The sequence below is a fragment of the Cucurbita pepo genome, chromosome 6 (genome assembly GCF_057944985.1).
Source record: "Cucurbita pepo subsp. pepo isolate OVF chromosome 6, ASM5794498v1, whole genome shotgun sequence".
Classification (NCBI taxonomy): domain Eukaryota; kingdom Viridiplantae; phylum Streptophyta; class Magnoliopsida; order Cucurbitales; family Cucurbitaceae; genus Cucurbita; species Cucurbita pepo.
In genome coordinates this window covers 2,071,081-2,084,895 of record NC_141803.1, presented here as the reverse complement: position 1 = coordinate 2,084,895, position 13,815 = coordinate 2,071,081, and the positions used below count along the sequence as shown (strand labels likewise).

The window sequence follows — 13,815 nt, the reverse complement described above, 5'->3', positions numbered from 1 at the left end:
CGCAAATTCATTACAACCAACCATCACATAATTTTTATTTATTTTTGAAAATGTTGATGTAGAAGATTAAATTACAAATTTAATTTGTATTTATTTAGTCCTCAACTTTAATATAATTTCTTATTTATGGAAATAATTTAAATAATGATTGGAAAAAAAAAAAAAAAAAAGTTATTCGGGTTGTCGTCTCGTCTGGTAGCACTGGGGGAATCACTCAGCCGGAATCTCCGACGTTCATCAGAAAGACCGATCAACAATGTCGCCCTCGAGCATGGCCGGAGATCTAAGCTCTTGCTCCGACGCGCTCGTCTGAATCTCCCCCTACACCTTCTCCGCCGTCGGCATTGCCATAGCCATCGCCGTCTCTGTCCTCGGAGCAGCCTGGTATTCCATTTCGTCCTTCTTCAAGCTCGTTTTTCGATTTTGTTTTCTACCTTTCCTCGTTTCGGCGCCTTCCATCTCTAATTTCGGATTACTGTTATCTCAGGCGGATCTACATAACCGGTAGCAGCTTGATTGGTGCTGCGATCAAAGCTCCGCTTCTTACCTCGAAGAATCTAATTAGGTTAGAAGCCCTAATTCGATTATTCTTAACTCGAGTTTACATTTCTTTACATGTGTGTGAAGTTTGATGGAGTATACACTAATTGCTCAGAATTGCTCCTTAAATTTGTTCATAGAATTGCTCCTCTATCTCTAAGTTCGGGAAGCTCGAACTGAAAGATGGGTGAAGTTTTCACGTGGTGAGTGATTGATCCATGGTTGTTTAAGCTTAGATCGTAGAAATACCAAGAGACTATGTTAGATGAATACGACTCTCTACAATGCTTTGGGCTTTCCCAAAAGGCCTCATACCAATGGAGAGAGTATTCTTTGATTACAAACCCATGATCATGTGGGACTTTCATCATCCAACATCTCCCCTCGAACAAAGTACACCTCCCCTTAATCAAGGCTCGACTCCTTTGGAGTCTTAGTCATTTTTTACTATGCCTCTGAGGAGGCTTGACTCCTTGGAGTCTTTTGTTCGACATTTGAGGATTTACCAATCTATTGGCACGACTAAGTTTTAGAGCATGGCTCTGATACCATGTTAGATAAATACGACTCTCCACAATGGTATGATATTGTCCACTTTTAGCATAAACTCTCATGGCTTTACTTTGGACTTCCCCAAAGGCCTCATACCAATGAGAGTATTGTTTGATTATAAACTCATGATCTCGAACTTGTTTTCGCCGTAGAATAGACTTTCATCATCCAACAGACTATTCTGTTTTCGCGGTAGAATTTGGATAGAATTCAACCCTCTTATGCTTTTGAATCTCAAACTTGTTATCTAAGCTTACGAAAAATGGCAATGGAAAAATTCTCCCCACGGAGAATAGTAATCATATCATGAATATTGATGAATCTCTAAATAAAAGGTGGGGGAGAAAGGAATCACTAAGTATACATTTGTACAATTCAACAATCTAGCAGGCAGCAGGTTGACTGTCTTCAACTGAACTCTACCGTGTACTTGGCAGCCACCGGGGATGGCGGCGGTGGGCTGTCTTGAACTGAATTCTACCGTACTTGGCCACTCGGGACGGCGGCACTGGCATCACCGACAAGAATGAGGTGATCACCGTCTCTGACAAGGTCTATATCCTCAACTTCAGCTCCTTCATGAGTTAAAATCATTGTTGCAGAAACCCCAAATTTTTTGGAACCAGTTTCAACTAGTTCTTGGATGGTTTTGGGTAAAAGCACAAGCTTTCCAATAACTTGTCCTTTCTCAGGGCAACTGAGAACAACTCTCGCCTGGTAAGCCGATCTCACGCTTCGGCTATTGCTAAAACCGAGCAATGCGGATTGTAGAACGTCCCTTTCACCTGTATGATTTGAAGTTCCAGTGTTAGTATATGTTAAAACGTAGCTTTGGAAACTGAGAGCCAATCTTATAGGTAGTTAAATCTCAAGTGTTACTAGTCTAGTTGGAGCAGCAAATAATTATATAGAAGTGTTCTTGTTAGGTTTGGTTTCACTGTGCTTAGCTAGATGGTTTGAAGTCTATATTGGTGATTTTAGAATGTATGCTCACCCTTATTGGTATTTTCCATGAACCCGACTAGCGAGTTTCGATAATTATTGCTCCTTCTCCTTCTAGGAGGCATATCAGAACAATTTGATTCTCGAACAGGAGTCATGCAGGAGTCATGGGAAAACCGCGGTATGATCGACTCGCTCTGGAACTTCCGTAGATAATTTGATTCGGGATTTTGTGGAATATGGACAACAGATGATTTATTCACAGCTTGCTTAAGAGAGAATAGTTCTTTTATCTCTTCATGGCCTTGATGATCTGCTAACGCTCGTGGAGTCCATCCATGAACATCTGCCTTATCAATGTCAGCCCCATGCTCTAAAAGGAACTTAACCATTTCACTGTTTCCTTCACATACTGCCGTGTGAAGAGCTGTAGTCCCGTTGCTTCTAGGCAGAGTTACATCTCCACCACATTCGATGATGGATTTGAGCATATCTATGTTGTTTTGCTCCACAGCGGTGCATGCAAACTGGGCGACGTCTCCTGAAGAAATATCGGCACCGTTGTCTATTAGAAGCTTGACTATAGGCTCATGATTTCCTTGTATTGCTTGCCACAAGGGTAGGCTTCCTTCAAAGTCTGTATAACAGAAGAGCCCACAGCAAGTTAACTTCCCCAACTTCTGAGCATCAAGCTGTAGAAATTACTACTACAAAGAATACCTCTTCGGTTCGGATCTGCTCCATACTCTAGGAGTAGAACTACGCAGTGTTCGTTTCCTTTAGCAGCTGCAATATGCTGAGAATGAAAAAAATGTTAGGTAAGTCGTACAGCTTGATGTCTGTCGATAGTGAGCAGTCAAGATAAACAAGAGGACTAGATATAGGAATTGCTTACAAGTGCTGTCTTCCCGCTACCCTCGTCAACTTCATTTGGGTTTGAACCACGCTTTAGCAACTGATGCAACAATAAGTCATCGCCACTGCTTGCCGCAAAGTATAAATTGAGAGGCATTTCCATTCCAGCACGAATCAAGGACTGTTCTGTTTCTTGCAGAATTTCCTCCATCATTGGGTCTTTTACCTCCTTCAGGTGCTGCATAAAGTTTAAAGATGCAGGTAACAAAAACTAAACCTTTTGCCTTAGCTTGACACATGAAATCAAATTCACTCAATTTGGTAGATTGCAGCCATATAGTTTCTCATGGCTTTATGAACTTATTGACATTCTATAAGCAATAATCATAAAGGCTAAGAGAAGATCGAGTCGATCGATACGTGAGCTACTTTTATGATTAGGTTTCTCCTCTTAGAAAGAAACTCTTGAGAGTAAGCATTTATGGAGTAGTATGTAAGCATTACACACATATTTCTCACTAAAAGCTTGTTCATAGCTTCTATTTCTGTAACAAAGGAGTGTTCGATCATTATCTGAAGAAAATGTTACCTTATTGGGGGAAAGAAATGAATGCAGGGCAGAGAGTTGCTGACCTTAAGGAGATTGTTCATTATTATTGTCCCATCCCCAACGCTAGCTTGTACTAAGTTGAAAAACGAAGAGCGATTCAATCGCAACAGTTGACTCAAACGGCTGGTTCGAACTGTAAACAGTTGTGGTTGATAACAAAGCACGCCAATCTCACCAATGACATCTCCTGTCTTTGCTTCTCCGACGATCTGAAACAGTCCATGGAAGGAAAAAAAAAAAAAAAAAAAATTAATGCTGAAAAATGTTAAAAGAGTTAAACCTTATGGCCATAATTACCTCTTCCATTCCATTTCTTTGTACAATAAGATCCTGCAAGGTGAAGCAAACATCAGAAGAAATAGTTTGCATCAGCTGAAGAAGCAAGAGATCATAAACTTCTCATTGTGGTTACAAACAAAAACAATAGAAAGAGCCATATTTCAATTGCTATGGATGAATCTGTATGTTTGGCAGTTGGGTTTACAGAATCTTTGTCACTTCATTGGTCCAAGGCAAAAATTCCCACAGATATGCATACCCTTCAAAGTCTAGAATTCATACCCTCGAAATCTTTATTGTGTCTTAGATTTTTGTTCTTTCATACTGTAAGATATGTTTAGGGATGTGTAGGAGATTTAAAGGATGGATGTTATAGCTCTTACCGCAGTGCCAGTGACAACTATATAGAAATCTGTTGGTGCTTCATTCTGCAAGATGATGTCTTCTTTGGGAGGAAAGTACTCAGCCTTCATTTCTGTCACCTTCCAAAGGAGTCAAAGATTTAGAGAACCACTTCAAACTTAGATTCAATGCATTGGTATAAACCCTGTTATGCTCTTTCTGCATAACAAGAATTTCATGCTAGGCTGCATATTTGTTTGAAACTAAAGGACTGAATGGATTAGAGTTGAGAAATAATAGTGTATAAAGTTACCAGTTGAAAGATCAAGTCGGTTGACACCCCATTGAACAAATAAGCACTATCAACGAGTGAATAGAAGAGATGGTGTGCGATGCCGGATCTAATGGCTTTTGGAAGAGAATCAATTGTCTCTTGCTGTTGTAAACCCTCTGAATCAATCCTGAATTTCAAACACAGATGAGCTAGCATCTGTTCTTGCAGCCGACCAGGCAGTTGATTTCTTTGGGCGAAATTTGAGGCAGCTTGAACGGTGTCCCTCTGAAATAATCCATACAACAAGATGAACCACACAAAACTATATTATTTGCATTTAAGGGAGGTACTATGAAGGGGGTGATCATAATTTAGCCAATGCTATATGTCATAACATGAAAGCAGGGAGAGGGAGCATAAAGAAAAAGGGCTTTTGAGACTTACAAATTGCCTGGTTCGACTCGTGCCATGGACGACCAAGTTTGTCATATTTCCAATCAGGTAAGATTGCAACCCCAGAATGAAGAACAGATAACAAATGACAAATGACATCTCTTGATCATTGATTGGATGCAAATCGCCATAGCCAGTGGTGGTAATTGTGACAATTGACCAGTAAATGGAAGTCACATAACGCACCCACAAACTTTTATTATGGAAGTCTTCTATGTATAAGGTCGACCATGTTCTTTTGGGGTCCTTATAGTTTGAATCAATTAGATAGAAGCAACAGCCAGCAAAATGAACTGTGAACAGACACACCTACACATTGGCCTTGTCAGATAAAGAGAATACTTCCTAATATTGAGTCAATTTTAAAAGTGCTTCAAAATTTTTAAAATTTATTTTATCTATTAGATCAAAACTTTCAATTTTGCATTTAGTATATAAGTAAATTTTGAAAAATTCAAAAGCTAAATTTGTAATTTAACCAACAAAAAAATGTCTATTCTAGTTTACTTACAAACATAAGCTTTGCGGATCGAACCCAGAAATAGTTGTAGTTCCTGTCTTTTTCCAACCTACCGCCATTATTGAAGGGGACAAGAAAAAGAAAGCAACGTTATAGATAGTATGGATATATAAATGAACAGATATAAGAACGTGAGATTTTTCTCTCATCAGATGTTCAAAAAGCTACGAAAATTTACAAAGATAACAGATTTAAGCGTAACTTTGAGCTATATGGCTATAAATTTCATAATTATTTGCCATCTTTTCTTTTCATGACTAGGATGAAGTTTAGTCATTATTCCATGAAAATAGTTTTAATAAATAGCGAGATGGGAAAGATTTGATTTTATTAATAAAAATAAAATAATAATAATAATAAATAAATAAAAACCTGCACGAATGCTATCATAAAATTGGTAACAGAATAACAATGTTTTTTTAATTTTTTTTTTAATTATAGTTTTCATTTTTTTTTTTCTTCACGTAGATTTGAATTATTAGACCAATTCCAAAAATAAAAAATAATTTTTTTAATTTTTAATTTTTGTGTTAGTTGTTTTAAAACCCACTTAAATATAATAGAAACAATTTAGTTTTAAAATTTTAAAAAATAGATATTCAAATAATTATGAAATAAACTGTTTTTATTTATTTATTTATTTATTATTATTACCTGGCGAACATGGAGCTGACTCTTCGAAGACGCCATAGACGAAGCATGTTGAAGTAGCCATAAACCTGAAGGGAAGGAGGGAGAATATTGCGAGCCATCTCCGACGGAATATTGGACACAACGTCGAGGACCAACCAGGTTTTGGCATACCGTAGAGCAATCAGCTTCCGGTCATCCACCAGCAGGTAAGTCGTTTTGTCCAAATACGCCACGAAGAATGTCAGAACTATATCAATGGCGAAAAGTCCATTGACAACATTGTCAATTATTGCCAGAACTCCGCTGGGCGAAGGGAGAAACCCAAACTCAAACGGACATGCCCAGGCTGTGTAGAGTACCAGAAATATCAGAAACGTCTCCCAAAATCTGCGATGCGAGGAAATCTCTGAATCATCATCAAAATGAAATTGCAACAATCTGAAAAAGTAGGAGAAACGACGATTTTAGAACCTGTAATTGTAATCGAACGGCGAGATTATATGAGGACCGAGTTTGCTTCTTCGATTATTTCGCCCATTCACGCCAAGCGGCGGCAGGATTCCGCCCGTGAGGCTGTATTGGCTGCCGTCGTCTCTCGATAAGTGCTCAAGCTCTCGCTGATCCTCTCTCCCGCACATCGATCTCCCTAATAATCCCATTTTCTTCGTTTTCTAGTTCGACATTTAGACGAAAATCCTCGAGCCCTAATTCCTAAGCCTTCTCCCGATTTCAGGTTTTTTCAGTTCAATAGTCTCTGCTTCCATTGCCATCACCTTAAACCAGCCATTATCCACCATTCGCTGCGGTTTCAATTCCTAGAAATCTCCGTCTCTCTTCCACCATTCACTGCAATTTCAATTTCAACGAACTTCCGTCTCTCCACCATTCGCTGCGGTTTCAATTCCGACAAATTTCCGTCTCTCTTCTCAACGTCCGCGGGCAGAATCTCGCGCGCATTTAGGGATTTCAGTTGGAAGAAGAATTGGCAGGCGGCCGTCGTTGTCGTCGTCGTCGTCGTCTTCGAGTGCGACTATGAAGATCAATATCAATTTCCTTCAAAAGGAACGTGGATGGAATACTAATAAATCCAGAGCTCTGGAAACGGTTAATCAATCCATATCCATGGCAATGATTGGAGCTTGTTTCTGAGGCTAAATCTGGATTGGCGGAGAAAGAAAATGGAAAGTGGAAATGGAGCGATGAAAGAGGAAGGGGCCCTAGCCCTAGCTCTAGCCCTCGCCATCGGCTCTCCTCTCGTTCTGGACTCCATTATTAACCACCTGAAGCGTTGTTGTTGGACGTTATGAAAGTGATATTCCAATTTCGATTTGACGTTAGCATTTCAACATGCAGGCTGCTATACGGCCCCCATTCTATTTTCTTTTTATTTGTTTCTTTTTTTCATTTCAAAATTAAATTCTCTCATTTTAATTTTAAAAATTACTTTTAGCTAGCTCAGGTTCACAATTATTGAGATAAATTTTATGCATATTGTGACGTATTTGAATATTCGAACACGTCATTCTTGGGCTTTATATCTAACTTAGTCACAGTTGCAAACTCTATCAACGGACCGGAGTTTAAGGGTAAAATTGAGAATTTAAAAAATGTACTGACCAAATACAAACAACTCTAGGGTTAATTATGGCAAAGAGTCGGGTGACCAATATTAAGCTTTGTTAGATGAACTTGACTCTCCACAATAGTATGATATTGTCCACTTTGAGCATAAGTTCCCGACTTTTGTTGTCCCCAACAGTTATCAGAAGAAAGGGTATATAGGTCATTTTGTCCCCAACTTTGGTTGTCCTTAACCAAATTGTTGGGGAAGTTTGGGCTCAACAATATTTATTTTGGACATCAGGCCCAATAAGACAGTGGGCCAAGTATTGGGCCGGATACCTATGGGCCCACCCGTTTGAATATTCTAATCTCGTTTTCCGTCGTCAAAATTTCACAAGTAAACCGGAGAGAGGCGAAGCCTAAGTGGGCACTGAGAAAGTCGAGAGTAAATTTTTTTGCTGAGGAAGAAAGAGAGAGAGAGAGAGAGAGATCGAAATGGCGTCCTTCTTGCAGTCGTTCATTGACCCAAAGAAGAACTGGTTCGCTCGTCAACACATGAAAGCGCTCACCCAACGCCTCCGTAATTATGGTAAAAGAAACCCTAATTATTTGTTGTGTATTTGATTTTTTCTGTGGCGTTGATTTTGAATTTTGTTCTGTGGAGATTGATTTATTGTGGTATTAATATTTTAGGTCTTCGATACGACGATCTGTATGATCCGTACTACGATATTGATGTGAAGGAGGCTTTGAATCGGCTCCCGAGGGAGATTGTTGATGCGCGCAATCAGCGTCTGAAGCGGGCCATGGACCTTTCCATGAAGCATAAGTACCTTCCTGATGATCTCCAGGTTCGCTTCTACTATGGCCTACTAGATCAGTTAGAGCCTCGCCGAAAAACAGAAATGTGTTGGATGTTTATCATTACCGAATACCTAAATACTGCGGTTTGTTTGCGAATTTGTTTTACTATGAACGGGGAAGGAGGAGGACGTGGTATCACGGAGTTCTATTTCAGGATTCAGGCTCAACTATACATGTTCTTCATATAACTGTTTGTGAATTGGGATCTATTAGTGAGCTTGATGGTTTAAGTTCTTATGATTTTTCATGGTCATAGGGAATTAACTTTTAACTATATTGGGTTGGGTTTAATCTTTTTCCCCTACAAAGTACAGCATGCTAAAATCTAAATCAAATTTAGATGGTTGTTAATTTGAATTTTTTAACCTTCTTGCAGGCCATGCAAACACCATTCAGGAGCTATCTCCAGGAAATGCTGGCACTTGTAAGTCTTTGTCTTCCATTATTTCATATCTTTCGCTTATGGCTCTGTTCATAGAAATAAGGAAGTTGCTCTATATTGTACTGTCAGTCATGGATCTTGAGTTTGAATCTTATGCCTGTATTTGGGACTTGTTGGTTTTGAAATTATCTACAATCTGTCACTTTAGATAACATCAAATTTTATCTAATTTTCCCATTGAGGTTTCTTGTTCTGTCCTCTGTTGTCCCTTTCATGATTTCAGGTTTCATGATCTAGATAAACATTAGCTTCTGGGTAATATGTATAAATCCTAGATATGTTTTCATGATTAGTTCTGTCCTCTGTTGTGTAGGACTTTGTTTGTGGTTAATTTTTTTTTTTTTTTTCTGTTCTGATTGTAACATTAGTCGAGCGAAATTACTTTATCTCGTACATACAAAGTAAATTTTGTGTAGGTAATTAAAAGTTTTGGTTTGAATAGTCTGAATTCTTTAATTTTCATTATTCAATGAGGATGGAGGGAAGATTGGGATTTAAAAAAAAGACAGAGCCAAACGTGATTATTCGATGACCAGTGCAAATTAGTCTACCTTGTTTCATCTACTCGATGTGCCAGATTGTTTAAGATTCGTGTCTCGCTTTGGATGAATGAAATTTTGCGTAAATCTAATCGATGTAGTAGTAGAAAGTTGCACAACACGTTCTGCTGCATCGTTTGCAGATTTCTTTGATTTATTGAATACTTCTCGAGACTACTGCTGCTTTCTTCTTGCTGTTGACCTATTTTATTCGGCCTGCTAGAGTGTAATTTCGTCTGGTATTGGTGTTTATCAAATGGGTGAAAGCAGAGTTCATGAAGCTAAAGATCCATTTTTTGTTTTGTTTTGCAGGTAAAGAAGGAGAGAGCAGAACGTGAGGCATTGGGAGCATTGCCTGTTTACCAGCGCACCATTCCTTAAGCTATTTCTTGTCTTGGTAGTGTTATTTTTTGGATGGAGTAAATGATGATGTTTAAAAGACAGTTTCTTCCACATCTCTCCATCAATTGTTTGTTTTCCAGGTTCTGTATTTCGTTACCAAAGCTTGTTTCAAGTCATTAATATGATGCATAATAAATGTGAAAACTTATTTTATCATCTTCTCCATTGGAATTAATGTGAGATTACTCCTTTTGTTGGTTCATTGTTTAGTCTGTGTTCTCTTGTTACAGAATATAAAAGTATTTTCATGCCTATATGTGATGACAAGGGAAAACAAGTAGAATTTCTTCGACGCATTGAACTCGGGTGTTAAATTGTGTTTCTAAACTCGGCTCGGAAAGCTCAAAAGCAGATAGGTTATGTAAACACTGAGTACGTTTTTCTCACATGTGAGCTCGGGTATTAAATTTATTTGGCAAGTTAGATACCGCGGAGCTATTGTACCCGAACCCCTCTTTCGTCGTTCTTTTTCCTTATAAAATCTCGGGGCCTCTCTGTTGGATCCACGGGCTCATCAATCAACCAACAAACGGATCAAAGTGAGGCATTTGATTGTTTCAAGTTGCCTAAAATTTTTGCATAGTATCACCCACGTAAATACAAATATCAAAATAGAACGGGTATCAAAGTATGTACATAAGCTATTATATAACAAAATAAGTACATTGAATACTAAATAGTAAATTGGACATTTTTTATTTAATAAATACATTTTTTTTATTTTTCTTTTTTGAAAGTTTATGCATTTTTTAAATAAAATATAAAATCTAGAAGTATTTTGATAATTTAGTCTATAAAAAGTGTTAAAACGTTTGTCTAAAAAAAGAAAAAATAAATAAATAAAGCACCGTGCGTCCGTACACTAAAACTGCGTCGTTTTGAAGAGAGTCCGAAGGTTTATCATCTTGCCGCCTGATTTGGTCGAACAGTGTCTGTCGACATAAGCAACTGATGGCTCTTTCAGCGCCGGTGAAGGCACCGGAAGCACTTCTAGGTTCGCCGTCGATTTCTGGCAGGGTTAGCTTCTTCTTTCGCCGGCAGTTTCCATCAAATTTTAGTCTACTGCATCGCCCTCCTGTTCGTCACACTCTATCGCTTACATTAGCTCGCCGTCGGAACCAGAATTCATCAGTCGGTCCGTCTTCATCGTCTTCGAAGAAAAAGAAGGTACGGTCCTAGAACGCACAGTGATCTTATTTTGGTAATACATAGATTGTTTGTGTTGCAAAGGCATGTGCGTGGAATTTAGCTTATCCGAAACTTTTCAATTTGGTACTCTGCTCTTTTTTGCAGAGAAATTCGTTTCCGAAAAAAACTAGGGATGAGGCGGATGAAGAAGAGGATGCTCTTGAGTTGTTGTTTAGTCAACTGGAAGAAGATCTAAAAAATGATAAGCTTACCCTGGATGATGATGATGATGATGATGATGGCGAAGAGGATGAACTTAGCGAAGAGGACCTTGCCAAACTAGAGCGCGAGTTAGGGTTAGCACTTGGCATCGATATTGATGATGAAGAAGAAGAAGAAGAAGAAGCAGAAGAAGATCTCGTGGATACCGAAGAAGAGGAAATGCCCGTAAAACTCAAGAACTGGCAACTTCGACGACTAGCCATGGCTTTGAAGAAAGGTCGCCGTAAAACTAGCGTGAGTTTTTCTACCGTCGAGTCTTGTATGCAATATCAGTCACCTGTGGATTTCGTTGTGATTGATTAAGAAATGGGTTTGGAAGCTGGAAAGACTGATACTCAAATGAGATTTGAGCATGCCAAACCTTGTAGCGTCAAATTGGGAGCGTGAGCGAGAGGGAAAATAGGGAACGAGAGCAAGAGAGGCCAATTGGGAGCGAGAACAAGAGGGGCAAATAGGGAGCGAGTGGGAGAATCTACATAGAGAGTCTTGCACTGCTGAAGGCTAATGCAAGATTATCTTGCTGAAACTCTTCAAGATTATCTTGCTGAAGGCTAATGCATTCTTTACTTTGCAGATCAAGAGTCTTGCTGCTGAGCTTTGTCTTGATAGGGCCGTCGTTCTTGACTTGCTTCGCGAACCACCGCCTCGTCTTCTGATGTTGAGTGCTTCTCTACCGGACCCTCCTACACGATCAATCCCAGAAACTAGAACATTACAAGCTACTCGTGAAGAAGAAGAAGAAGAAGAAGAACCCGTAGAAGTAGTTACTGCAGAAGAGGTGAAGGTGCCTGTTCATGTCATGCAACAGAGCTGGGCTGCTCAAAAGAGGCTGAAAAAGGTTCAGGTTGGAACTCTTGAGAGAGTGTATAGAAGAACAAAGCGACCCACTGTAAGTATAGTACCCTTCATCAGTTTGTGCATCAAAAGAAGTTGATGAAATCTTTACATTCTGAGTATCTGATTCCTGTGCCAGTTTTCTGTGGAAAAGGAAAAGGATTTTTGAGTCTAGAGTTAAATCTATTTCTAGAGCTCCTCACATTGCCTTTAAAAAGTGTTGTTGAATGATCATGATTAACAAATATCATCGAATGAGATGTTTAGGAACGAAATATCCATAGAGGCTAGATAAGTTTGATACTTAAATGCCTGAGAATCATTGTTTACATTTGTATCTTTGATATGGGCCTGCAGCAAATAAAGAGTCATCCTGAATAGGTCCGAATCCTAAATCCCTTCTGTAAATACAACTATGATAAGCTAGGGCCATTCCCATCAACCCGATGGCATCTCGAGGACCGACCATCTCTTAGGAATACCAATGTTCTACATGTTCAAGATCATGATCTTGGGTCCTAGGACAAATGCCTCACCTAGCCTTAGCTTGAAGACCTTTAGCCTTCTCATTGAACTTATTCATTTTGTCTGCGCTCATGAATTTTTCCTACCTCACTTAAACTCACGACGTGTTCCGTATCGTCTACTTCGATTAAAAAACCTCATAAACTTACAAAACCATAGGTTATGAGGGTAGAATTCAGCAGTAGTGAAAACTTTGCAGTCTACTTAGTCCAGCAATTGCAGGGGTGGGGTGAGATTGGGAACCAAATTACCGATCGTTAAGATGGTATAGGTCGTGTCTTATCCACTGAGCTCTACTTGGATTAATACATCGAGCGACATATTATTGTGCAATTGTTGCCTAACTTTTTTCTTCTTTTGAACACCCAATACAGAACGCAATGATTAGTAGCATTGTCCAAGTGACAAATCTGCCTCGCAAAAGAATAGTGAAATGGTTCGAAGATAAGCGAGGTGAAGACGGGGTTCCTGATCAACGCCTGCCTTATGATCGATCTGCACCTAAATCTGCCTGATCTTCGTTCTTCATCTACCAAATGCCTCCACGGTTAGCTTTCTTTAATGCTTTAGAAGTCACTGCCATGTGCATTATAATTTGTGTTCTTTGAATTACTCAATGAGATGAAGAAAACTAGAATGAATGTGCTCTCCATTCCCACATAGATTTCATTTTTTCATTGGCAGTGTGTGGAAGGTTGCCTTTGGTTTGCATGCTTAGCATGGATCTGAAACAAGAGTTCAAATTCTAAACATGGTAGTCGCATCGAATAACGTTACTATTAGATATTCGAGTGATATACTAAGAAATATATTTGTTAAACTGTATATCTACTGGTTATACTGTACTCCTACAACCTTTGTAACTTTTGTAGACAAAGGATCGTGTTGAGACCTCCAACTCCGCCTCGGTTATTTTGATTAGTTGATAAAAGTTTCATTATTAATGATGAAAGTTCTGGAGCTTAGTAAGTAGTGAGATCCATAAGTTCACGAGTTGTGCGATCATGGTTGTGTTCTTATGAGTTTTTCTTTCATTTTCTTCTTCTTTTGTTACCTAACTAAGTTATGATAACTCCTTTACCGTCTTCACACCCTTCCCTCTTTTCGAAACCAAAAGGCATAAATTGATAGCTTCGATCAAGAATATATTTTAGCTATTCTATTGATATTTTATTTGTTAATTTTTAAAATTCTACTTTAAAATTTGTGGTTAGACATAAATTCTAACCCTAAAAG

General features: G+C 38.8%; 3 protein-coding genes and 1 long non-coding RNA gene across 8 annotated transcripts; 3 read left to right on the top strand and 1 right to left on the bottom strand.

The window, feature by feature from the left end:
- The first annotated feature begins 134 nt into the window (after positions 1-134).
- On the top strand, positions 135-2,325 carry LOC147792139 (uncharacterized). Of its 5 annotated transcripts, none has more exons than XR_015421486.1 (4): positions 135-384; positions 488-565; positions 1,480-1,644; positions 2,186-2,325. It is a non-coding gene; the product is annotated as an uncharacterized LOC147792139 (long non-coding RNA). The 5 variants fall into 5 exon arrangements; XR_015421488.1 differs by having other exon boundaries at positions 1,480-1,623; positions 2,186-2,307; XR_015421489.1 differs by having other exon boundaries at positions 1,483-1,644; positions 2,153-2,284.
- Positions 1,362-7,329, bottom strand: LOC111796978 (potassium channel AKT1). Its single transcript, XM_023679816.2, has 12 exons — positions 6,472-7,329; positions 6,022-6,387; positions 5,359-5,416; positions 4,839-5,156; positions 4,434-4,679; positions 4,162-4,260; positions 3,797-3,829; positions 3,523-3,708; positions 2,930-3,127; positions 2,755-2,830; positions 2,087-2,671; positions 1,362-1,877 (listed from the first exon to the last, which is right to left on the bottom strand). The coding sequence occupies exons 1-12, from the start codon at positions 6,657-6,659 to the stop codon at positions 1,570-1,572; spliced, it is 2,661 nt and encodes an 886-aa protein (XP_023535584.2). The 5' UTR covers positions 6,660-7,329; the 3' UTR covers positions 1,362-1,569.
- A 628-nt stretch (positions 7,330-7,957) lies between these two features.
- On the top strand, positions 7,958-10,012 carry LOC111796982 (cytochrome b-c1 complex subunit 7-2, mitochondrial). The gene is made up of 4 exons (XM_023679820.2): positions 7,958-8,152; positions 8,257-8,414; positions 8,804-8,851; positions 9,721-10,012. The coding sequence occupies exons 1-4, from the start codon at positions 8,059-8,061 to the stop codon at positions 9,787-9,789; spliced, it is 369 nt and encodes a 122-aa protein (XP_023535588.1). The 5' UTR covers positions 7,958-8,058; the 3' UTR covers positions 9,790-10,012.
- A 692-nt stretch (positions 10,013-10,704) lies between these two features.
- OCP3 (overexpressor of cationic peroxidase 3) lies at positions 10,705-13,548 on the top strand. Its single transcript, XM_023679615.2, has 5 exons — positions 10,705-10,977; positions 11,104-11,454; positions 11,795-12,109; positions 12,954-13,126; positions 13,264-13,548. Exons 1-4 carry the CDS (start codon positions 10,762-10,764, stop codon positions 13,092-13,094), a joined length of 1,023 nt encoding a protein of 340 aa, XP_023535383.2. The 5' UTR covers positions 10,705-10,761; the 3' UTR covers positions 13,095-13,126; positions 13,264-13,548.
- The last annotated feature ends 267 nt before the right edge of the window (positions 13,549-13,815 follow it).